General features: G+C 51.4%; 8 protein-coding genes across 8 annotated transcripts; 4 read left to right on the plus strand and 4 right to left on the minus strand.

Annotated features, from left to right (window-relative positions):
* Nucleotides 1-1,153: 1,153 nt before the first annotated feature.
* Nucleotides 1,154-2,901, minus strand: ARB_03271 (uncharacterized protein; the record flags this gene model as incomplete). The annotated part of the gene is made up of 4 exons (XM_003010524.1): nt 1,154-1,824; nt 1,945-2,441; nt 2,516-2,709; nt 2,770-2,901. The coding sequence occupies 4 exons, from the start codon at nt 2,899-2,901 to the stop codon at nt 1,154-1,156; spliced, it is 1,494 nt and encodes a 497-aa protein (XP_003010570.1).
* Nucleotides 2,902-4,263: 1,362 nt separating this feature from the next.
* On the plus strand, nt 4,264-5,472 carry ARB_03272 (lectin family integral membrane protein, putative; the record flags this gene model as incomplete). The annotated part of the gene is made up of 4 exons (XM_003010525.1): nt 4,264-4,473; nt 4,545-4,736; nt 4,793-5,282; nt 5,345-5,472. 4 exons carry the CDS (start codon nt 4,264-4,266, stop codon nt 5,470-5,472), a joined length of 1,020 nt encoding a protein of 339 aa, XP_003010571.1.
* Nucleotides 5,473-7,141: 1,669 nt separating this feature from the next.
* ARB_03273 (PHD finger domain protein, putative) lies at nt 7,142-10,633 on the minus strand (the record flags this gene model as incomplete). The annotated part of the gene is made up of 3 exons (XM_003010526.1): nt 7,142-7,317; nt 7,508-7,757; nt 7,913-10,633. The coding sequence occupies 3 exons, from the start codon at nt 10,631-10,633 to the stop codon at nt 7,142-7,144; spliced, it is 3,147 nt and encodes a 1,048-aa protein (XP_003010572.1).
* A 901-nt stretch (nt 10,634-11,534) lies between these two features.
* On the plus strand, nt 11,535-11,726 carry ARB_03274 (uncharacterized protein; the record flags this gene model as incomplete). The annotated part of the gene is made up of 1 exon (XM_003010527.1): nt 11,535-11,726. The coding sequence occupies one exon, from the start codon at nt 11,535-11,537 to the stop codon at nt 11,724-11,726; it is 192 nt and encodes a 63-aa protein (XP_003010573.1).
* A 906-nt stretch (nt 11,727-12,632) lies between these two features.
* On the minus strand, nt 12,633-14,214 carry ARB_03275 (uncharacterized protein; the record flags this gene model as incomplete). Its single annotated transcript, XM_003010528.1, has 5 exons — nt 12,633-12,865; nt 12,933-13,661; nt 13,708-13,941; nt 13,995-14,078; nt 14,193-14,214. The coding sequence occupies 5 exons, from the start codon at nt 14,212-14,214 to the stop codon at nt 12,633-12,635; spliced, it is 1,302 nt and encodes a 433-aa protein (XP_003010574.1).
* A 585-nt stretch (nt 14,215-14,799) lies between these two features.
* Nucleotides 14,800-15,872, plus strand: ARB_03276 (uncharacterized protein; the record flags this gene model as incomplete). The annotated part of the gene is made up of 2 exons (XM_003010529.1): nt 14,800-14,905; nt 14,926-15,872. 2 exons carry the CDS (start codon nt 14,800-14,802, stop codon nt 15,870-15,872), a joined length of 1,053 nt encoding a protein of 350 aa, XP_003010575.1.
* A 668-nt stretch (nt 15,873-16,540) lies between these two features.
* Nucleotides 16,541-19,259, plus strand: ARB_03277 (uncharacterized protein; the record flags this gene model as incomplete). Its single annotated transcript, XM_003010530.1, has 2 exons — nt 16,541-18,766; nt 18,834-19,259. 2 exons carry the CDS (start codon nt 16,541-16,543, stop codon nt 19,257-19,259), a joined length of 2,652 nt encoding a protein of 883 aa, XP_003010576.1.
* A 692-nt stretch (nt 19,260-19,951) lies between these two features.
* Nucleotides 19,952-24,754, minus strand: ARB_03278 (uncharacterized protein; the record flags this gene model as incomplete). Its single annotated transcript, XM_003010531.1, has 3 exons — nt 19,952-22,534; nt 22,597-24,267; nt 24,329-24,754. 3 exons carry the CDS (start codon nt 24,752-24,754, stop codon nt 19,952-19,954), a joined length of 4,680 nt encoding a protein of 1,559 aa, XP_003010577.1.
* Nucleotides 24,755-24,780: the final 26 nt, after the last annotated feature.

The following is a 24,780-nucleotide window of genomic DNA, read 5'->3' on the forward strand; positions in this document are numbered from 1 at the left end:
GCCTGGTCAGTGCGGGAACTTCCTCTTAGTTATTATTTAGTTCAGTTAGCTCGCTCCAGCACCGCGAGCAGCGCCAGCGACGGGCAGGCGACGCAGCGACGGGGCCCTACACGGCGTGCTCATTGCCGGCGGTAGACGTGGTAGAGGCAGGATGGAGCTGTTGAGACAGCTGTGGGAGCTTGTCGAGGTGCGCTCCTGATCGACGGCTCCTGGTTTCAGCGGAGCTCAGAGGCCCGGGGACTGACGACAGAAGGGGGGGGTCCCTGGCGGCAGATAGACAGGCAAGACACTCCGGAAGGGGATGAGAGGATGCAGAGAGACGATGCTGGGCATGCGTGATGCCGACGAGGCGGTTCAATGGCAGCCGAAGTGGTTTTTGTTACTGCTTTCATGCAGAGATACCGTCGAGTCTTCACGATCTATACCGAGTGTATTATTCGGGTGTTATTTATAGCCAACCACGCCCTGATATCAACATCTAGACACGGACACTCAGCTCGCGGCATCCGGCTATCCAGCTGTCTCTACTATAGTTATCGGTCCTTCATTAGCTTATGTACAGCTACGGCTACAGCTATGCACTATCTGATCTGCCCATCCTTTGGCTATGGGTTGTAGTTGGTGAACATGCAGACTTGGCATCTGAAGCCGAAAAGCCTATACTTCATCGGCTTAATGAGGAAAAGAAGGAGAAAGAGGGCCACAGAGTGATGCATGCATGTAGACCCTCCTCTCGCCACCGGAACGACGCATAATGTGTAGCTACGTTTTCCGGCAGCATGGTGATGGCGATGGGGCCTTTCTCCCTCGCCTTGCGCCGTTTTTGCCTCCTGCGGGTTTGCCGAGATCTCTGCCTAGGGGGGGGATTAGGGCCTGCCCTCAGCTACTTTCCCCCGTCCACCCGCCCCCAGCCTCCAGAACCACCCCGTATAACCACTCATTCTGCTCGGAAGATTCCACGCAATCAGGGTATATTAATTCCTTTTTCTATTTCATTCTTAAAGGTGAGTTAATTTAGTAAAGGCAATTATACCCCTACAACACTTAGGCTCCCCTTTCGGGAACAGCATAGTGTGGATTATATTCGCACTGGGATGCTTAATTCTCTAGATCAGATATCTCTATCGGTTTACTTTTTTTGGATATTGGCTGCCTAAGTAGTGAAATAGACTACCATGAACCCTGCCCAGCTCCCCAAGACGCCCACAGCAGCATATGCACTGGTAAACATTAGCGGAAGGAACTCATATCGCTTTCCAAACACCATTCCATGTACCAGGGAGCAATAGACAATCAGAGGTATCGATACAGTGTCGTAGAGCAGCGAAAATCGATCAAGTAAGAATACTCGAGGTCTCAATGGGGCTGGTGCAAGGCGGCCAAAGACGAAAAGAAACAGTACCAGCCAGAGGATGGTGTAGACGGTTTTGACGGGGAACTCGGCAGCGGTGAATAAAAGTGGGAACAGGGAGACGTGGCCAGCCACTGCGAGTGGGCGGAAGGCTCCTAGGTATCGCCGGTCCTTGAGAGCCAGCAGGCTAAACGGGATGATGATCAGGAGAACAGCCTTCTCATGGACGTGCCAGCCAAAGAGAAAGGCTGCAAATGCACAGTTGGTCACTGCCCCCACAAAGGTGTCCCAGTCAGGTTGGAACCACAACTTCACAAGGCATAGCTGGACGTAGTTAGTCTCGTAGTCCTCTTTCGTAGTTATATATTTAAGTTGGCTCATGGGTGGAAAACTCACAGCTTGGAATACAAACGTCAGCCCAAAGGTATATTCTTTTGTAATCTCTGGAAGGACAGCAAAGGCAGTGTCTCCAACTAGCCCTCTGGTCACGCTGGCCAAAGCGCTGGTCTTGACAGGTAGGCCCAGTCTAGGCGCAACTACGGTCTGTTAGTAATGGGGGAAAGGTTGGGGGTAACAAGATTAAACAGTCATACCAAGTATAAGTACTCGATCTAGAAAAGAGTACATTGCCCAGATATTTGGTGCCCAATAGGCATGGCATAGGCCTCTGGAAAATGGAAAAAGCCTGTCCTTAAGTTGCGAAAGCTGACCCCATTTTGCAAACGGTCCAAACGCTGCAGTAAAAACGCCCACAACCCCCACTCCGAGCTTCGCGATGTTGCCAAATTGAGGCCTGAACATGGAGCTTGGGTGGAGGCAATAGGCCCGCAGAAGATAAACAAACCATGCAAGCGATAGGTAGAGGTATATGTGCTTAAAACAGAGTAGAATAGCGAAGGTAATGCCACTGTATAACAGGGTAGACTGCCTTCGTGCCAGGACAATTGAAAGGATAAGGATCCCATACAAGAACCCGTTGTACTGGAAATGAACATGGTCAATGATCAGCAGGCCAGGAGAGAGTAGAATTGACAAGCTGGCGGCATGGGCCAGTTCCTTAGCCGCTTGGTTCGGTGCAGACTTGATATATCTTCACCACGATAGCAAAGTAATCCCTGTCAGCGACACTTCATAAGCAGATATTAATAAAATTCGAAGTCTCACCTATTCAAAGCATAAACAAGCATCAGCTCAAGAATAATAACTGAGCTCCGCTGGAAGTACACCGTTTGCCAGGAGTCATAGTTTTGGTTCTGCACCTTGAGCATGTCCGGGTCCATGAATGCAGCAATCTGGGATAGACACCATTCTAGCCCAGCAAAGAACGGAGGATAATCCAGAGTCCATTCTGATGTTTTCTATACATGATTGTCTTTCATTAGCAAGACTGCTTTGAATTTGGTTGTCGACTTACATACCTCATAGTACCATTCCTTGACCGGGAGAGAATGAGTGATCGCAAGCCAGTTGCGATGAACTTCAAAGTCGGTAGATTTGCTTTCAACCCAGATTGTCAGCATCATTCCATTTTCTGTCTCTGCGCTTCTCATGTGGCAGCGAATGCACTGAACCGGGGGGATAAAATGCGACATACTATGCCGGGAACAAGAGGATCTTAAACGCAGCAGCCACAAGGGCACATTGAGTCAGTGAAGGATAGAAGTCAGCCATGGTCAGCTAGTCATGGCCAACCCGTCTTCTTCGGCTCACGCTGGTTCTGCAGCCAGGCGACGAAACGGATTCTGTTGATATCTGGTGGTGATGGTTGGCGTTGGGCTTTTTATGTTGATTTTCAGTGTGAAGTCGGAACTAAATAACTAAAATAGTTATTCTACAAGCGCGACCCCTTTTCCCCGTCGGCGGCCAACTTCCTTTCATACTGCTGTACGACACGATAAGATACACCAATGGCTCATCATCGCCTGTCATACCCATGAATATCTCCTACAGACTTATACACTGCAACTTCTACGGCGAAAGGCAGCTATGAGGGAGAGGGTCAGCGAAGATGATGGGCGATAAATTGCCTATCTTGGCTTGTTTGCGTGGTTTGCACCGCGGCAGCGCCAAAAAGGACAAGCTGGCTCGACAAATAAACAACAAACGGCGCCGGCGATGCCTCAACGGGAGGCCAAAGTCGCAGAAGAACGAGCAATTCCTTTGTTTTCTTTTATTCTTTTGACTTATAGACAGCTCTCGGCGGCTGAGATAGCTCTGTGAAGCGATTGGGACCGGCAGCTCTTTTACACCATTCTAGATTGACTAGTTACCCGCGGGGAAAGGCTTTATTAGTTCCGCACAAGGGCAAAGCAGCTGCTGGAACACAAGACGATACGACCTCACGTCCCTGATATACCGCATAAATCGAAAGAATACATCTATAGAAGGAGACTCCTTGCTTTTCGCCTTTCGTTCTGTGGCAGGCTACTGCCAATTTGACATTCGACAGCCAGTTCTATACTTCAATAGCTCGTCACAATGGTACAATCACTGAGCGCCGGTAAAACCGTCTTATGGGCTTTGATATCCGCTACGCTTTCTCAAGCAAGCTCAGTCATGGAGAGATCTAGCTTTGGAAATGGACGAAGGTGCGTTTGGGACAGCATGAGCCTCTTGATCGCAAGTAGTGGCTTCCAGTGGCTAATGGTTCGCCGGATTCATATAGAATGTCCCATGTTGGTAATGGACTGCCGGGATGGACCGTATCTGGCTCAGGTTTCCTCCCAGAAATGGTACTATTTTCTCTTTACCATTATCCTCCGCCGACGTTCCGGACATAGCGTGCTAACAGGTTAATTACTCGTCTAGTTGTCTGATAGAATTATCTTGACACCCCCTTACCCCGGCAACAAAAGAGGTGCATTATGGGCTGAAGACATGTAGGATCTACCTGCGATTATTATGGGGGCTTTATGTCGAATAGGAGGGCTGACTGGATACACAGAATACCTGACTCAGAATGGCACGTGGCCTTCGATTTCAGAGCAAACGGAGAGGAGCGAAGCGGAGGTAATATACAGCTTTGGTACGTCAAGCAGGCCTCGGCTGTTGGGACGTCGAGCATATATACTGTTGGAAAATTTGATGGTCTCGCTATCACAATTGATACGCACGGAGGCAGGGTGAGTCCAGCTTACTTTTGCTACTTTTGCGCATCTAGTTCTAGCCTCGGTCTAACATGATGGGTATCTAGGCCGGCATTCGAGGCTTTTTAAACGACGGAACCACAGACTACAAAGGCAGTGGTAATGTGGATGCTCTTGCTTTCGGTCACTGTGATTATCAATACCGCAACCTAGGCCGTCCATCAAAGCTACAGGTCAAGCAGTCGAGTCGGGAGTTTGAGGTCTTGATAGATGGAAATACTTGCTTCAAAACCCCAAAGGTAAAAAGCTCCCCTGCTAAATATAGGGAAACATTGAAACTAAATATACTCCATAGGTCTTCATTCCCCCAGGGAACGTTTTTGGTATCACAGCCGCCTCGGCTGAGAGCCCTGACTCATTTGAAGCCTTCCGCTTTGTAGCTACCACCTATCCTGGCAGCAACCAACATCAGGAGAGAAGCCACGAGTCCCAGCAAAGACCTGGCCAGGCCAACTATGATAAGGCACCAACTGGTAGCAACGTGGATATCAAGGATCTCCAGGATCGGCTCCAAGCCATCTCTAGTACAACCAACAAGCTAATTGATGAACTACACGCTCTATCAGCTACCAGCGATGATAGGCTGAAGGAGATCATCCGCATGGTTTCTCACCGCGACCAAGTGAGCAGCGTGGACCAGAGACTTCAGCGCGTAGAGCGAATGGTCGAGTCTATGCAGAGGGAAATAGAGGGCAAGGATTACCATCACCAGTTCAGACAACTGCAAGACCTGTTGCATACCTCTCACTCCGGCCTGTTGGATACCCTCCACGATTCATCTCACCGTACGTATACGTCTTTCTTGACACAGACGCTCAAATCTGGACTAACACATGATGCAATATAGGTATCATCTCCGCCGCACCACGCATGGGCTTCTTTATTATCCTTATAATTGCCGTCCAGCTTCTGCTCGCGGTTGCTTACATCCTCTACAAGAAACGTAGAGCCAGCATGCCGAAGAAGTTCCTATAGATAAGGAAACAACAAATCAACCAACCATATAATGTCTTGCATTTATTTACGTAGCTTGCTTGTCTGCTTCTTTTCTGCTCGGGTTTCTACAATTTGTTTCTTTTCATAGCATTTTTTCCATATTCCATCTATTTGTTCAATTCATCGCCTTAGGCGTATTGTTTTACGATGTTGATTTTCGTTCCCACTGCCTTTAGGCCTGTATACTAAATAACCAGCTACTGCTCAAATATCACTTTGTGTTAAACGGATGATACAAGGGAGGGAGATGTCCTTGATGCTACATCCTACAATGATAAGTCTACGAGAGGTTTTAATACTTTGAAGACTCAATATTTGGAGTAATCTGTATTATCTACTGGATACTATTCTACCTACTGGATACTATTCTACTAACTACCTACCTAATCACTACGTGTCTACCTGCCTACTGTCTACGGCCTACGAAGAAACAAAAAACCAAACAAACAAGAAAAAACAAAATGTGTGGCGTGAGATGTAGCAAGCTTTAGCTCGCTGTCATATTGATACTTTTGGTAAAAAATAATATACAGGATAATGGGACAATAGAAGTGAAGAGGCAAAGTACAAGCAAATCAAATCAAAGCAAACAATGTCCGTTGGGATAGGTGTGGCGGAATGTAGACCCCAAACTCGCTATAATCAGCGGCAGAGTGGGAATACGCTGATAGAGTGGACATGTTGTAAGAGAGAGCGTAAAAAAGAATTGGGTATAAAGGCACAAACGATTAGCAAGAAACCCGGAAAAAACAAACAACGCCGTAGCCATCTTTTATCTCGCTTCAAAGTCCCATGAGAAAGAAAAAAAAAACAAGGTAAAGAGCAATGCTATGCATGCTTTGATCAAGGAAAACAAACAAAGTCCCATAAACTCCGCCTTTTTGGTAGGCCCATGCAATGACGCTCAATCTAATATTTCAGTTCCGGAAGAAAATGGGGTGAAGACAGGGAAGCCAAGTGTGGATCGGTTTCGAGAGGTTGGTATGACAAGCGGTAGTTATTTGACGGTGGAAGTGTGTATGGTATGGCAGTAATGGCTCGCAGTCAGATTGTGATTTGTAGATAGCCCATATACAATGGGTTGTAGCCGATAATCGACAGTGTTGTTGTTATTTATTGTTGGAGTCACTTGTGGTAATAGCATGTTGGGTATCAGTGAACAAGCACTTGAGGCCAATCTCATGGGTATATTATTGCCTGTTCGTTAAGCTGAGCTAGGTGGATTCTCTGCCCTGATCCCATATGTAGGTATATGTGGGTTGATGGGAGTTTGACAGAAAAGGTTTTTTTTTTGCGCTCTTTTTTGCTTTCTGTTATCGACCTCAGGAGCAGGAGGCCATGCAAGACCGACGGTCATGGTTCTGGGAGGAATCATACGTCCTGTCACTTGAGGAAGTCGAAAGATGCTATAACGGGCACCAAGTTGAGAGCTCCATGCCTGTGTTTTTTTTGTTTTTTAGTGGGTATGTGGGCAGCATGGAGATGAACAAGGGCTTAAAATTGGCTTTTTGACCCTTTTTTGAAAGGCAACAGAGAACTTGACGCTGTTATGCTGGATTGGTGACTTGGTGACTTGATAATGCTGGTGATATTGCAGATGGCGCAGATATTGCAGATATTCCAGAGGATTTTGGTTATGCTTTGCTGGTTATGCTTTGCTGAAGGTGTTTGAAATGCTGACTTGCTGCCCTGATGGCTGGTGCTGGCTGATGCCGCTGAAGATTCGTCGAATGAGATGAGAGTGGTAATTGTTTGGCTTCCCTGTCTTCACCCTGTAGTCAACCAAGAACATACAAAACAAACGGTAAGGGAAAAAAGTGACATCTTGAGGGGGGATATAAAATCACAAGAGGATAAGGTAAGTCAGGTCAGTAGAGCCAGTAAGGTCAGTAAGGCCAGTAAAGGGTAAGGGTAAGGGTAAAGGATGCAACACCAGGAACATCACACTCAACTCACAGTTAACCGAACAGAGGAGCCCGACCAGTAACAGCCGCAACTGGTTATCAACGCAGACCCAAGTTAATCACGATGGACTGCGTATTGCCGCGAGCAGAGAGGAAGAGACATGAGTGGGCCAGCAGGTATGACGAGGCCAAAACAGACACAGGCACATCATTCCAATTGGAGAGTGTTGACAGGATTGGTCCGTACCTGTTGAAGAATGCAGACACAGCCATCAGATACACATATTGATCGAGGGATTCTTCAAGCACATTTCGTAGAATTGGCACCGGTGCAAGAAGCACTGGAACAAAACACTGGATCTAAACCAAGCCTGCTTGTATTGGTGGGTATAATGTCGGAGTATCCAATGCAACGGGACGAAGCAAAGGATGTGCAGGACGCTGAAGCCTTAAAAGGACGGCATTCAGTTGGTAGATCCAGAGGTCGGAGTAAGCGCAGCGATGCGCTTTCCTACCAATTCTTGAACGGCCTGAAGAATCTCGAGTTCATTGGAGCAGGCACGGAACCCTTCGGGCGTTCCGTCAATGAGGCCAGACATGATCTGCTCCGCTCGCTTGGCCCCTGAGTTGCCAGAGATGTCCATCAGGCCCATCACGGCATCCTGCTCGGCCGACCCAAGTTGAGAGAAGGTAGGCACCGCAGGCGGCACCTCATCCTGTCCCTCTCCCTGGGTACGAGTTTCATCGCCAGCTTCTTTTGCTCTGGCTTCCTCCTCCGCCGCACGTTCGCTCAAAACGTGCGTAATGAACCCATGGACGAGTCCGCGCTCCCTCACGCGGAGGACGACAGCCTCTTGGTCCAGCTCTTTGATGACGCTCTCCTCGTCAGCATCGGGCAGGACCTCGATGTCCACATACTTGGGGTTACGGGGTCGTCGGACCCTACCCGGGTAGTGTTGTTCGAGGGCGTCCTCCAGGTGATTCGGGCATCTCCAGTAATGGTAGGGCTTGTCACTCCCCGGCTTCTGGCGAGGGGGATTCGCCATCGGCGGGTCGAGACAGTCCAGATGCCAGGCGGACGGGCAGTAGTCGCAGAGGATGACCGGTCGCCGGTTCTCTGAGGTCAGACCACATCGAACACAGGCGATGACCTTGCCGTGGGAGTCGAGGATCCGCAATGGATCCTGCTCCTCAACGACTCCTCCACGACTGCCCCGGGCTGGTTTGGCCCGAGTGCTGCCCTCGGGAAGTGCACGCACATCCCTATACTCTCCTCCAGGGCCGGTCTCAACCTCCGCGAAGAACTCGCGCACCTCAGCCGGCAACGAGAAGCCGGTCTGCGGGACGCTATCCATCACCTCCGCGAGGCCCCCCAGAAGACCCTTCTTCTCGCAAGCCGGACAGAACCATTGGCCTGCCGGTGGAGATTTGGGGTCGACTGGAGGTCGCAGGCAGGTGAAGTGGAAAGAATCCACGCAGCCGTCACAGCATAGAAGCTGCCCGTTGCCGCCGCACGCACGGCAGAAATCGATGTTATCGATCTCGTCCGCTTGTACCCTCGGTTTGCGAACTCTCTTGGATGATGAGCCGCCGACGGTGGTAGGCTTTCTGGCGGCTCTGTCCTTGGGCGCCGGAGCCACTGGTACAGGTCTGGTCGACCCCTGGCCCTCGCTGTCTGATGGGACAGAAGGACCTGGGAAGACCCAGCCCTGTGGTGGCTCCATTGCTGTCCGGACGTTGCTTTCTTCGGCCTCGTCGGTCACGGCGATGGTGGCCTCCTCTAGTGCTCTGCGCTTCGCAGCGACAGCTTCTTCCGAGAACTCCGGGTCCTCCTCCAACTTGCGCTTCCGTGAGAAAGCCGAGTTGGTTGGGGGGGCCGCGTTAGCTCTCGAGGGACCGGCACGCCGTCTACCGCCTCGAGCCCGGGATCGGGGAGCTCGCGCTCCCTTACCCTTGGCTGAGGTGGTGGTAGGGGCATTGCCTGAGTCCGGCTCAGCAGCGACAGGGGCGAAGGCATCGGCATCTAGGGATTTGGCCGTGGAGAGCGACGACGTGGTAGTCGCCGATGCAGTGCGTACCATGTCGGTGGCAGCGGCACTGTCGTCCAGTTGTTGTTGCTGCTCTGGTTGGGCTTGGGCGCGCTTGACTGCGTCCTTCATCAGGGCTTGGAAGGCGGATCGGTGGTGAGCGTCCGCCGATCTGTTGATGGCGCCCTCCAAGACACCAAGGAGAAATGGATCAGAGGCCGAAGCCTCCTTGATCCAACGGAGGCCACCTGCGACTTTGGAGTCCTGGGACTCCTCCGCACGCGAGATGGCTGATCCGAGGATGTCCATGAGCTTCTCCGAGGTGTACTTCCTCGATGAAGGGACGGCTGGCCCGGCTGACTGGCTGCTGTCAGCCGAGTCGTCAAGCTTGTCCTTGCCCGCAGCTCTCGATCGTGTAATTCTGATGGCTGGCGGCTGCTGGCGAGAACGCTCTTCGTGCTCGAGGACTCCCTGAATGATTCCCTCCGCACGGGAACTATCAGACAGGGCGGCGGCGTCCTCAGCAGAAGTAGAAGCGGTGCTAGGCCGCTCGTCGGCATTCTTCGTTGTCTGTTTTGGCTTCGCGGCCCGGCCCCCCTTCCGCTTGGTGACTCTGTTGGCGGTAGTGGTGGGCGCAGGGGGCTCGAGGCCAACTCGACGGCGGGCGGCCAAGGTAGGCCGTGTGCCTAGGGGCAGCATGGAGCCGTAAGGGCCACCCCTATTCAAGCCATACCCGCGGCAGGTGGTTTTGGGAATGGCGACGGGTGGTTCCACCCATATCTCTTCATCCGCTCGCGGAGCTGCGGCGGGAACTGGTTGCTCGGTCTCGGTACTCTGTTCTGGAGCTGGCAGAACAGACGACGACTGGCCGGCAAGCTGGGTGTCCTGGCTCTGAGACAGCCCAGCAGCCGTAGCCAGTTGCTGGGAGCCGGGCAGGACCGCCATCTGGGGGCCGACGGCCTGCTCCGGCTGTTCCAGCACGGTGTCCATCTGGCTGCCAGCTGGTTTGCGCTCTGCCTGGCGCTCTTCCTCCTCCACGACGTCCACCGGCGTACGCGTTTCGGTGCCGGTCTTGCGCTGTTTCTTTGGCCGCGCGGTGTCCGAGGTGGAAGAGGAGGACGGCCGGGAAGCAGGCGCACTGTGAGGAGATGATGGCCTGGTGTTGTTGCGCGAGGTGGTGCGCGAGGAGGACCGGAGACGAGGAGCCATCTCGTCAGCTTCTTTTTGTCGAAGAAGCTATTTCCCTCAAGAAGATCTGTAGCGCACGCGGTTAGCTTCAGGGCACGCAGATGCAGGGCGAGACCATCACTCACTGAGGGTATTCTCGGTCGAGTTGGCTTGTGCAGCTCAAAACTCGAGGAGTTGGCGATGTCGGTAACCGCGCAGTCCGGCGGTGGTTGGCTGGTGGTTTTTTTTTCTCGGGTGAGGTTGGAGATGTTGAGGTTTTGCGTCTTTCTTGCGGGTGGACAAGAAGCTAACGGCAGCAACGAGACGGTCAGCCACACAGAACGCAGAACAGGAGACCACCACGAACGGGCGGGAGCAGACTCACGAGGCCGGTGGGAGGGCGTAGTTTGATGCGTAGAAGAAGGTGGAATATGCAGAATCTCGAGATCGGGCGAGCTCGAGGCTGTGGTGGTGGGCTGCTCGGTGGACTCAGGGGTTGGCCACCTGGAGGCAGCAGGATGGAAGATATGGCACAGAGGATGGCTGTATGGGCTCTGTGGATGTTTGTAGACGTCTGTAGGCGACGGTAGAGGACTGTAGCAGTCGAGATAGAGAGGTAGGAGTGGAATTGGTGGATGTAGAGAGCCGGCTGTAGACTCTTTACCTTAGTCTCTCTTAGTATTTGAGAGAGCTGTAGAGAAGGGAGATCGACGACGAGAAGGTAGCAAGAGGATGACAGTATAGGCTCTTGACAGAAGATAGACGCGAAGATGGAACAGACTGTTGTCTATGCTCGTTGTAGAGTAGATGTTTGATAGTGTGTAGAGGAGAATAGATATCTCAACTCAGATAGGAAATTTGGAAGAACAGACGCGGATGGAGCTCTTAGATGGTAGATTTGGTAGAGAGTAGAGCAGTCCTGGTCAGTCTTGACGGATAGAAGATGGCTAATGGTGATGTTGATGCTCTTTTTGTAGAGAGACAAGCAGCTCGAGAGCGCGTCTTGGTGGAAAAGGGCAGAGAAGAGGTCAAGCTATCAAGGGACAAGCTGAGAAAGATGGGAGAAGCTGAAGGAAGCGAGTCAACAGTTGATAGTCAAGTAGACAAAGACGTTGAAGACGAAGCGAGTGTGTGAAGCTGGTGAAGTTTGAAAGAAGGCTGAGGTTGGAGTGGAAGAAGAGAAATTTATATCAAAACAAACAGGACTTCCTGATTAGGCAATGCGTGGTGATTCGGGAGAAAAAGGCAGAAGAAGACTTACCAGGGGGTTCTATCAGGTTCGAAAGACGTAGAAGAGGCTGATCTAGAGGACAGGACAGGACAGGACAGGCTGATGGTGATGACGATGACGATGTAGAGGACAGGACAGAAGAAGGGAAGAGGGGCAGGAAAAGGGGGGACTGCTTTTTACTGGGTGGTTGGCGCGGTGATGTGGGCTGTATGTATTGTTTACTAGTTTGATATACGCTACTGTTCTGGAAGAGTCTGCGGCAAAGTGAGGGCAAGCAGGACAGCAGCTTGGTGGTGAAAGCGCCTTGAGGGTGTCGAGGGTGGCCTCACTTGAGCCTGGTATCAAAGGGGGCCTGATCTGTATGATCTGTTTGATCTGTATGATGGTAATTTTTTTTTTGGCATTGGACACTGGACACTGGAACAGATATTGATATTCACTTGATATTCTTTTGATTTGACTTGGTATTGGTCTTCATTTGCTATTTGTGCGTTTAAGCTGTTCGGTTAAACAAACATAGGGCTCTCTCCGTGGACAAGGCCTTGAGGGGAGCAGAAAATGGGGGGACCTCGTTCAAGGACAGACAGGCTGTCAAAGGGGAGTTTGGTTTGATATCAGAAGGTAAGAAGGTAATTTGCGCCTGACAGGTAGGGAGTAGAAGGTAGACAGGGAGAAAAGGGGAGGCAAAAAAAGGGGGGTTTGAGGGTACAATGAGACGCCCTTGCATGCACTTCATGTAGACCTGGATGAAGAGAATGATAGAAATGGTCGAAGAAGATAGGAAGACAAGGATAGAGAGAGAGAGACGGTCTACTCCTCGTCGGAATCTTCTTCCTCGTCGTCTTCTTCCTCCTCGACAGCCTTCTTGGCTGGCTTCTTCTTCTTCTTCTTGTTCTTCTTGCCCTTGGAGCCCGTGGACTTGGCCAGTGGGCGCTCCAGGATGGCCAGCACTTCTTCATCGGTGATCTTCTTGTCTGACTGGACCTTCTCTAAGTCAAGTGGTGGTGGAGCAGCCAGTCTGCTCAGTCCGTTTTTCAAAATGGCTGTCCTTGTGTTAGCATACAAAAGCATACATATATATGTAAAGGTATTTAGATATAGATAACATACCAACTGTTGTCAAAAGTCTTGAGACAGGAGAACCGTCTGCCTCTCCGGCTGGCTCGTACTGACGCACGACGCCACCTCGCACACACTCGACGACGCCGACCTTGCCGGCCCGCTCATCATCCAGCTGACGCAAACTGAAGGGGAAAGTTCCAAACTTCTTGACAATCTCGGACAGGGTCTGTCTGGAGCTGGGTCTCTTGAGGATATATGTAGTTGTGGTACGGCGGTGCAAGGTTGGTCTATGCTCGAGAGTCTTGACCTTGCCGGATCCCAAGCTGAGCCCGACCTCGACACCCCAGATTTCCTGCACTTCGGGTGTTCCCTCGCCCTTGACTCCCGTTCCGGGGGCTACAATGATCTTCTTGCTTCCCTCGATCTCGTTGCGCTCGAACAGCCAGCTGGTGGTGTTCTCGACGACTGTGCAGTCGTATGACTTGGCTACCTTCTCGAGCAAGCTGGATATCTTGGCCTGTGTTGGTGGCTTCTCGGCAGCCGCCTTCTTCTTCTCTTCCTCTGTGCCCTGAGCAACGAGCCCCGGGGGAACCATGAGCCTGAGCAGCAGCTCGTTGGCGTAGTAGGTGGCCAGCAGCAGGTCTGCCTCACGGCCGGTGACCTTTCCTCCCACGACGATGGTATCGCAGACTATGGTCCCGAATCCATCGATCTGAGCACCGAGCTGAATCTTGACCACCTCGTTGGCCTTGAGCTCGGTGGCAGCCTCTTCCGCATCTGAAGTGAGCGGAGTGTATGGCGTCACATACGAGCTTGGAGATACCGTCGTTGGATGAGATATGCCTTTTTACATCATCAGTCTTCTTCTTCTTCTTCTTCTTCTTCTTCTTTTTTTTCTTTTTCTTTTTATTTTCGTCTAGCATCCGGGGTATAATATAGTTGGTATAAGTACCTTTCGACACCTTCTTGCCCTTGTAGACCTTGGCCACCTCCTCGTCGAGCAGCTTGTCTCCCTTCTCGCAGAGCTCGACGATCTTTGCTCCCTCAACGCACCATCCTATCCAACGTCAATGTCTCTCTATAGTCTAGCTGTCTTCCCGTGGAACCCACCTGAAACGGCCTCGAGCACTTTATGGGAGATCTGGGCGGCGGTCTTGTACTTGGTCAGAGTATCGGGGTTGTTGAGCGTGTAGTCTGGCCCGTCAGCATCACCACATCACATCACATCACGCACAGTATTCCAGACAGCAAATACAGACAGACGACAGTCTACCCATCCCAAGTTCTATGGGTGCGTCTTCTACTTACCGATCTCAGTGTTTTCAGCCATGGCGGCGACTCTAACAGCAGCAACAACAGCAGGCTACCTAGTGGAACAACAGTCGAGAAGTCGGTCGCAAGAGACGGCCCAGTAGCTCGTCTGCGTCGGTCCTGGCCTTCCGTTACGTCCTAGTCGTGTCTTCCTGGCGTCCTGGCTGCTCGTCTGCTCGTCTTTTCTCCTTGCGGGCGGCGTGGAGGGGGAAAAGCCAAAAGGTGGGATATTTTTTGTTGTTGTTGTGGGCTTTTTTCGTGTCCCTCACTTTATCCTGCTCGTTGCTTTTTTGCGCCATGACGTCGATGCGCAGTGACTTCGCGGCTCGCCAGATTTGCTAGGCGGCCGAAGTCACTCTGCACAGCTGCCATGCAAGCCTTCCCCGGCCGTGGCCCTCCATAGTTACACTCTATATATGCTCTCTACTGTTGGCGACCAGGAACTCTCAGCGACAACCGGGACTCCAGCCAGCCAGCCAGCAGCCACGGCTCCAACGTCGCCTTCCCTGCCCTGTCCTAAGGAGCTTCCCACGGCCAGCCCGCCAGGATACCCGAAGCTCGCGGAAGGCTGTACGAGCCAACCAGTCTTGCACATGGAACCAGCATGACCCGCATTCTCGTAGCAGAAGCCCGCGATGGAAAGGGGCAGCAGCGGCGGCGGCCGCAGATAAAGATGCGAGACGGCGACGAAGACGGAGACGGGAGACAAGGTACGCATCTTCATCTTCAGCTTCAGCTTCATATTCATCTTCTTCGGCCTCTCTCTTGATCTGCGTCTCTCTCTTCTCTTCTCTTCTCGTTAAGATGAAGCTAGGCAGCTTGCTCTTCCGCATCCTCACGCATAACATCCGCTATGCAACAACCTCGCCCTCGGCCGGCGAGCAGCCATGGAGCGTCCGCGCGCCTCACATCGTCAACGAGCTCGACTACCACAGCCGGCTGAACCCAGAGAGCTTCGTCTGTCTCCAGGAGGCGCTGCACAACCAGGTCACCGACGTCCTGGCCGGCCTCAACTCTCGCCCGCACGCCCAGGCCGATGAATGGGCCTTCTACGGCGTGGGCAGAGACGACGGCAAGCAGGCCGGAGAGTACTCGCCCATCTTCTACCGCCCGGCCGTCTGGACGTTGCAGGAGAAGGAGACCGTCTGGCTGTCCGAGACGCCCTCTGTCCCGTCCAAGGGCTGGGACGCTGCCTCGATCCGCATCGTCACCATCGGCGTCTTCAACCACAGGGCCTCCAACACCACCGTGCTCGCCATGAACACCCATCTCGACGACCAGGGCAGCAAGTCCCGCTTCGAGTCGGCCAAGCTGATTCTCAGTCTCATCCAAAAGTACCTTGCTCGCCATCCCGAGGTCAAGGGCAACTTTCTCGCGGGCGACTTCAACAGCGCCGAGAGCCAGGAGGCCTACCGGGAGTTCACCAAACCGGGCTCCAGCATCGTCGACACCTACAAGAAGGTCCCTGCCGCCCAGCACTATGGAGACGAGATCACCTTCACGGGATTCGACGGCAAGACCAAGGGCAGCCGCATCGACTATGTCATGGTCGGTCCTCAGTCGTCTTCTGCGTCCATCCCTTTCGCTGTCAATGGGTATGCTGTGATGCCTAACAGGTTCGACAACCGCATCTACAACTCCGACCACCGCGCTGTCGTCGCCGACGTCACTCTCTAGTCTAGTCTATAGCCCACAAAGTTCCCAGTAGTACATAGCTTTCTTCCATACATAAAATTCATCCTTTTTATTATATTTGTATCTTCATCTTCATCTTCATCTTCATTCTTTCGTCCTTCGACTTCTATGGGCTGGCCTGCTTATGTCATGATTACATCATCTGCTTAGTCAATTATTACTCATCAGCGACGCCAAAGGAGCAAAAAGGACGAAGAAAAGACGAAGAAACGAGGAAGAAACAAGCAAGAAGCCGACGATGATTCCATCTTTCGCATCGCATTCTCGGTCGTTCTCTTCGCTGACGGGCAGGCCAATTCCTGACTGCTAGTTACTCGCCTCTCGCCTCTAGACGGCCGGCGTTGGGTTGCAGCTTCGTTCGTCGCCTTCGTTTCGACCGCGTTGGAGACACCTGAACCGTCTCTCTCTCGCTACTCTCTCTCTCCCTCTTACCGAGTAGTTGAATCTGCTACCTCCTTGCAAGTCGCATTCACTGCGCGATTCCGGTATGCCCTGCTCCACGTAGACTGTGGCCCCTGACCGTCTTGCTTCCGCCGGAGCTTCGTGTTGGTGGTGTTTTGGGACGCGGCACTGACGACGACCTTGGTCGACTCTTTTTGTTACAGACACTTTTTTTTTAAGTTAGCATAGCAACATCGCAACCATCGACCATGCCGTGGCCGGAAGCCGAGGAGAATACCGGCCAGCCAGATGGTGCGCTACAGGGCTCGCATTCACATTCACACTCGCCTCAGCCTGTAGCTCCCGCCGCAGGTAGCAGCGAGCAGCCGGCGGAGTCGCCACAGGACCAGCAGCTAGCTCCTGGTGGCCATAACGGAGCCATACCCGCTGGTATCTTGGAAGGGAAACAGAATGCTAGAGCTATACTGGGCGCCTCAGAGCTTCCAGACGGACCAGCTCATGCTGCTGAGGGCGGCGGAGAAGAAGGAAGCGGAGGAGGGAGTGGTAGTGGAGGAGGAGGAGGAGGAGGAGGAGGTGGTGGTGGTGGTGGTGGTGACGGGGATGGGGATGAGTCTGCTACTAGACAAGGTGGTGCCAGCTCCCCTTCTCCGCAAGAAACTAGCATCACAAACGGAAACGGAGTCAGTCGAAAACGGTCTCGTTCTGGCTCTATCATACAGTCTACCGCTGCTGCGCCTGCTGCTGCTGCTGCTGCTTCTCCTGTAATAGAGGATGACGGTCTGCCGCGCAAGACACCCCTAGACAAGGTGCTTTTGGAAGACTACCTATACCGAGAATGGGGTCACTCCGCCCTTGCCGCTACACGGAATACACACCAGGAAGTGCTCCGCCAGAAGCTCCAGGAAAGAGACTACTATCTCGCCCTCAACCAGGAAAGACAGGTCAACCCAGCTGCCATCTTCGGCCCGGGCTACGAAGGATACGGTAACACCAGGACAGATCTTAGGTCGCAGCACCCACAGCTTCTCTACCCATCCAACCGGAGGCGGCCAGGTGGGCGGAAGGCCAAAGAGCTGCGCATACCGCGAGAGGACATGCTTACCCAGTCAGACCAGGATGAACATCTCGTTCCGATCAGGCTCGACATCGATTGGGAAAAGGTCAAGGTTCGGGATACTTTTACATGGAATCTCCACGATCGCGTCACCCCCGTCGACGTCTTTGCCGAGAAGCTGGTGGAGGATCTCGGTCTACCGCTCGAATCTTGTGGCCCGCTTGTGCGGCAGATCACTCAGAGCATTCATGAACAGCTGGCAGACTTCTACCCCCAGGTCTTTATCGAAGATGAGCCTCTGGACCCACACTTGCCCTATTCCGCCTACAAGAACGATGAGCTCCGGGTTCTCATAAAGCTGAACATCACCATCGGACAACACACGCTTATAGACCAGTTCGAATGGGAACTGAACGATCCCCACAATTCACCGGAAGGCTTTGCTATCCAAATGTCCCAGGACCTGTCCTTGCCGGGAGAATTCACCACAGCAATCGCACACTCTATCCGTGAACAGGTCCAACTATTCACCAAGAGTCTGTATGTCGTCTCATACCCCTTCGACGGCCGACCAATCGACGACCCAGACCTGAGAGACGCCTTCCAACCATCCCCTATTCCATCCACTTTCCGCCCCTTTAACGTTGCCAAGGAATATACCCCTTACCTATACGAGCTCAATGAAGCAGAACTTGATCGGACGGAAGGCTCCATCTCGCGTGAGCAACGACGACAGAAACGAGTCAACAGGCGAGGAGGACCGATCCTGCCTGAACTCAAGGACCGTCAACGAACTATTCGGACCATGATCGTTTCCTCGGTCATACCAGGGTGCGCCTCATCCATTGAAGAAAGTCGACTATTCAAACGGTCAAGTACCAGTCGCCGTGGCAGAACCTCTACCGGCCACCGTGATGGTCTGGAAGAGTCGGAGTCCTCCGAGAGCGAAGAGTCTTCCATCGGATCTCCAGCCATGTCTCGTCTCAACCAGGGAACTGCTAGAACAAGAGGTATGAGACAAGCCTCTTCCATGGCCCAGTCAGCCATACGAGGACAAATGGGCCGCTCAGCAACGCCCGAGACAACCGTATCCCACTCTCACGAAACAAGAACATCCGCCAGACGGCAGAACTATAGAGAGGAAAGCTCAGAGGCACCCGAGAACCTTATTGTCAAACTGAAGATAAATCCGGATAAGTTACGACGCCTCATGCGCGACCTCAAGTCTGGCTCGAGACAATACACGGGGTCTCCCGGTGGCCCATCCTCGACTCCCACTGGGAAATCAAGTGCTCGTGGATCTATGGGGCCTCCACCATCCCAAGGCCAGCCTGGCTCCGCGACAAAGAAGCCGACCAACCCTCCCCAGTTCCATGGTGTCATTGACGCACCCCATCCATTACCCCCAGGAACCCAGCCGGTAAGCATACCCTTACTACATTTACCTCACCATAACCTAACGGCTCACTAACCACGCACACTCTCAGCCCCCTCCTCCTCAGTGGCTCATCCAAGGCCTTGTAGGCCTTAAAAGACAATACCCCAACGACTCCTTTGAAGGAACAATGCGCTACACAGCCGTGGATCCAAACACAAACCTCCCTATCCCCAACGCAGCCCAAACACATCCCGGCCAAAAACTACCATACAAATACTTCCCCCGAATCCGCTGCAATGACTGCCCTGGAAAACTCTACACGCCCGGCCCAGCAATGACCGTCGAGAACTTTGAGGTCCATCTCAAAAACAGAAATCACAAGGAGGCCGTTGCGGCGCGATTGGCGAGGGAGAAAGGGGGTAGCGGCCCGCCACCCGTTCGACGGACACCAAGCAACAGCTCAGCAACTAAAGAAAGCAGTGCCCCAACTGGTACGAGCACGTCTGCAGGTAACGATTCGTCTGGTGCTGCGTGATGGAACGCATTTATGAAATAAGCGAACACTCAAGTGCAAACAAGCCAGCTTAATGCCAATGGACGGATAAATGGAATCAATTATACAAATTTACGTTACCCCCCCTCCCTCCTCACCATCGATTCTCACATTCATACGCCCCGCCACTCATCATTGATACTTGTCTGTCTATTCCTTCTCCTTTTCCTTTCCCTTTACTTACTTCACTGGGATCTCGGCGGAATTCGAGCGGATTCAATATCTATTTTTTGGCATGATGCATTTTTTGTACGCTCCTACCGTTTATTCTTAAATTTCTGTTTCGTTAATATACCTTTTAGTTGCCTTTTCTCTTGCTGTCTTACTTTCTCTTTCTTGGGACAAGATGCATCCTATTACGCTTCGTTAATTGTTAAGAGAGGTGTTGGTGTAGACTTTTGTTCATTCAAATAGGCAGTAATATGTGAATACAGACATGCTGTAGAAGAGTGGTTGAACCCATCTAATTCCATAACTACATTGCTGGCTATATAAGAAAAGGGGAAATCAAAGACAAAGATTTGAAGCAATTATATGCACAGAGATATTTGATTAATGTAGAAGGATGGAGATCAGATGCCGGCAAATCAATGGGGGGAAGGGGATTCTTAAAAAGACATGGGCAGCGTTGAGTAAAGTGAGCGTTGAAACTAAATGAAAGTAATATAGCAGTTTCATGCTTTGCCGTTCCTCTTCGGCCTGCCTGGTGGATTTTTCACAGCTTTAGGTGCGGACTTTGCGCGCCGGCCTCGTTTGGACTTTCGTGTCTCCGGGGCTGGCGAGGATGGCTCAGGCGTTGGCGACGAAGATACCTCCGGCGTTGATAGGTCCTGGGGAACATCGCTCATCTCGGCGTCTTCAGGCACCTGAGGGAGATCGTTCTCTTCACCTTCACCCTCCTCGGCACTGTCGTTGTCACTGTCATCTTCTTCCGAGTCAGGGGCCTCCTCCCGCTGATCCCCTCTTTCATCCCACGCTTGCATTTCCTTGTCGTCTTCATCACTGTCACCCTCCGCATAGCTAACATTCATATTCTTCGTACCTCTACCGGATCTCCGTCGCGCTGCTGCTGATGAAGGCTTGGCCCCTTCATCGCCGTCAGAATCCCAATCATCTCCGTCCTTCTTTTTCTTGCGTTTGGACTCAGAGCCACCCGCCGTAGACTTCCTGCGAATAGGAACGGTTCGGGATGATGTTTGCTTTTTCTCCTTTCGCTGCTTCTTCGAAGATCCTCCATTCTCATATGCGTTGTCATCGTCATCGTCTGCAGTTGGTTTGGCACTCGACTTGTAGTCAATCTTCCGCTTTTTTCCGGCCACAGAGCTTGCATTCATGGTCTTCGGTTTCATGAACCGTCGAACAACCCGGTCTAGCCTATTTTCAACCACCTCAGGCAGGAAGTTCTTCTCAGCTGTTGATTGAGCCTCTTCGTGGCTCGGTATATTTGCAAATAGACTGCTGGGGAGTCGCATCTTTCCTGGGAACGTCTGAAGTATATTGGCTACCCCACTGCTGCCACTGCCACCAATTTTGTGTTGTTGAGAGTAACATTCTGCGAACCTGCGGATGAGGGCTTGGGATAGATCTGAAAGGGTATGTAGTCGGGCGGACATTATTGGGGATGCTTCGGGGTCTGAGATTGCGTCCTGCGCTTGCTTGACGCGCTGGGCAATGTGGAAAATCAAGGAGAGGTTGTTTTCATTGGCGACTGCAGAGAGGTAGAAAAGGATATATCGGCAGAAACTAACTAGATCCTCCTCAATTGTCATTTCATCGGACCCTTCAGGTGGGTAGTCGGGGTGGTGGGCAAGGAGGGAGAGAAGACGAGCAAATAGAGCTTCCATAGTCGTTTGGGATGATTGCTGGTCTGAGCCAGCGGCGGAACTGCTTGGTCGGCGGGAAAAGAAGGACGCTCTTGATCGTATCCATGTAAGTGTACTATCGTAAAGGTTTCCATTTGGTTCAAACGCGACGAGGAATGTAATGAGGTACCACCGGGGGTTGAGATTTGGTGTCTGAACGAGTCGCTTTTTAACTTGGCCGATAAAGCCTCGCCTTACTTCGAGCAGAGGGTCTTGAGTCACTAGCGCAATGGCATTAAAATTCTGAGGCGTGAACATTCGGTCACAAACTGATTTTGAGGCACAAAGCTTGACAACTAATTTAGCAGCCATCAAACGAAGCCTGGACCTTTGTGACCAAGGGGTATCTTCAGTCTTCGAAAGCTCTCCGTTTTTCTCAATGAGAGTATTTAAAATAGCATAGACCGAGTCTGCATATTGTCTGAATTCTTCATCATCATCAGAGTATTCTCTAGAGCGCACTCGATTCACAAGTATTTTCAAAGCCCACTCCTTAGCTTGTAGTTCCTCGTCCGCTTCGTCAGACCATGAGTACCCAGGATTTGGATCTGGGTTGCGATTTTTGAATAGGATCTGATCTGTAGCAATCCTGAGAATGGCGTCTTCTTCTCGGTCAACTTCATTGGATGCGAGAAGCGTGAGTTGAGAGAGAGCTGCCAGTTTGGTTAGGAAGTGGTTAGATCCGTAAGTGAATTTCTGCACGCTCTTCTTGACAAGGTCCCGAGCATACATCTCTTTCTTGTCCGAAGTTGCCATAATTATTGAAACTGCGCACTTTGCCGCAACTGGGGACGAGCTGTACATCGCATAATTTATTAGAGCTACTTGGAACTGCTTATGAGTTGGTAGTTTTGCCGGTAGCTTTTTAGCAAACCCGGCACAGGCCTTTAGGATTTCCTCGACAGCAGGATCATCACTTCTTTGCGCATTGGGAGCCTGCGACTCTAGATCCTTGCACATTTCTTGAACATGAGTTTCGAGAACTTCTGGATTTTGTGACGAAGTTTCACGTAGAAATTCATGCGCTATATTGCCTAGCCCATGTTCATCGGTCCTTGATATTGTCATAATACAGGGTATGTGGCTTCTGTTGAAGATCAGGGAGCTGCTGCGGTAAATCAGAGGGATCAAAGATTCAAGCATTGTTGTAGTTGCGGATGTACTCGACAAGATTCTGTTGGACAGTTCTCGTATAGCCCTCGCTACAATCCGGTAGTCACTTGCAGCGGCCATGGCAAATCGGATGAGTTGGTAGCTGCGCCTATCGTGCATCTTTGCAAACTTCCACAGGTCCGCAGAGGCCCGTGAGGCCTCTGGGAGCATTTTAGAGAGCTGATCGATGACTCTTGTTAGTTTACTTTTGACCGCTTCCTCATTATCATCCATAACACCTCCCTATTAACATTGCATATTAGTCAGTACCCATTGAATACAAGTTAGAGACGTAGGAGACTTACATTGTATTCTTCGCATGCAGTCAGATAAAAATCCATGAAGGCTCGCATTTTGAGCTGTCGAGACTGAAAAGCGAAGAATACATTCTTTGATTTCTCATCTAGTCCATTGACCAATGTGAGAATACGACGGGCACGTATGGAGTCAGGGTCTACATCATCTTCCTGATTGCCCTTAGCAGTCTTTGATTTCTGCGATTGGCCTTTGGCTTGCTTAGACTTTATCGGTGGATAAGTAAGGGGCAAAAGCACTTCGTAGATGACATGGTCAAGAAGCACTTGAAGATCGAGGTCATTGGTATAGTAAGCGTCGAAGATTTTCGAAGGTGCATCTTTAAGAATGGTCATAACCTCCTCGTTGTTTGCTTCGATATCGCCAGATGCCACTGCCCACATTTTTCCTAGCACGTTCATTGCTTGTTCACGTACTGCATGTTTCCTATCTTTAACTCGCGCTGCTAGCACTGAAAGAAGAGAGTCAGGCTCAGAAAGGCCGCCGTCAGACCCAAGCTTCTTGATGACATCCTTATAGCCAAATTTTGCGAGGGCCTCTACAGCAGCAATCCGGACCTTTTCGTCGGCGTCTCCTAGGGCCCTGGCGAGCCCGGCTATCAAATTATTTGACTCTGCGGTATTCAAACCTGTACCTCCAGCTGAGGTGAGGAGTATCCTCCCAATTGCCGTTGCCCATGAGGCTCGTACAGAAGGGGACTTATCCTGGCGGCGAGATAGGAAGCTTTCATATGCTGAAGAGTGGGATTGCGAGAATGGCTTGGGTGATAGAGGATTCAAAAGAGCATTCACTTGAGAGACAGATTCTGTATCATCACTTAGTGAAGGACGAGGGTAGGCAGCCGGATCCAATAATGGATCAGGAGGCGGGCCTGCAACACCAATTCCTGCTGCTAAGTCACCAATAGTCTGTGTTGCCAGCAGGCGAAGGGAAATGGAATCTGCGGATAGCTCTGCCTCAAGCTGTGGGATAACATGTTGCAGTACATCCGGGCAGGCTCGCCATAATTCCCGTATCAGCCTATGAGCCTTGTTAAGATCTTTGATATTTTCACCCTCATCTTCAGACTCGTCCAAGCTATTGCGGCGATTTTTCAACCCATTGATACCGGAGGGGCCAGAAGCATCCAAGATGACATTATTGAAGTATTGGCTGATGTAGCTGGTTAATTTTTCTGGGCAAGCATTACATATCGCTTTTGCCATGTTATAAGCTGGGGGGTAGTCTTTCAGCAGTAGCGTTCCCTGCTTTGCATCGACAACGCCGGTGGCTCCCTTTTTGCCCTTCCCAGTGGAAGTAGACAAGGAATGGTCAATAGCCCGAGGGTCAACGCGCAAGAACTGCGCAACGATCACGTCAATAACTTCTGGCGCTAAACTAGGCGCTTCATCAATGATTGGAGCAAGCAGTCGTGTCATATCGTATTCCACATTTTTTGCTAGGTCCTCCCCGGTTGACGCCTTGGAAGATCCCGACACAATATCGAAACATGAAGAGAATAGAGGAAGGATCAGGGTATCAGGAGCGTGGACATCTGTAAGCAGCACGATACTCTTGACGTCTGCTAGTGAGGAAAGAACATATATATGTTGATCATTATATGCGTTGGAGGGGTCTGCCAGCGTTGGTATAATTGAAGTCACAATCAATGTGAAGATATCCTAGGTTACCATTTCGAGTGAGCTAGAGTAGCTAATATGAGAAGAAATAATGGGTATGTACCTTTAATTGATTCACGGTGAAAGGCGCATTGGGAGCACACAGGCGCAATATGTCCACAACGCAGCAGGCTGTCCACGCGCGAACACCTTTATCCCTATGCCCCAAGAGATGTCCATCCGCTAGCTCCTGAGAGACCTTTGTCAACGAGTTTCGATCTATATCCTCTTGATCTAGCATTCGTAGCTCTGAACCTAGCTCCTCGAGTCTTTGGAGTAGATGTGCAACAGGAATAGCTTTCCCGGTTTTCCATGAAATTGCCTGGTTAAACTGAAGTTTATGTAACGAGCCGCCTCCCTTGTCCTGGTCAGATTGTGCTTCTTCCTCTTCTTCCTCCTCCTCTTCCTGCTCCTCAGATTCCACTGCCTCTTCTACCTCCTCGACCGGAGCCGCCTTAGCGGATTTACGGGTTCGTCTGCGCGCAGGCATCGCATGTGGTTTCCGGCCGTCACCAA

Source organism: Trichophyton benhamiae, assembly GCF_000151125.1.
Source record: "Trichophyton benhamiae CBS 112371 chromosome Unknown contix01456_5.r1.exp, whole genome shotgun sequence".
Lineage (NCBI taxonomy): Eukaryota > Fungi > Ascomycota > Eurotiomycetes > Onygenales > Arthrodermataceae > Trichophyton > Trichophyton benhamiae.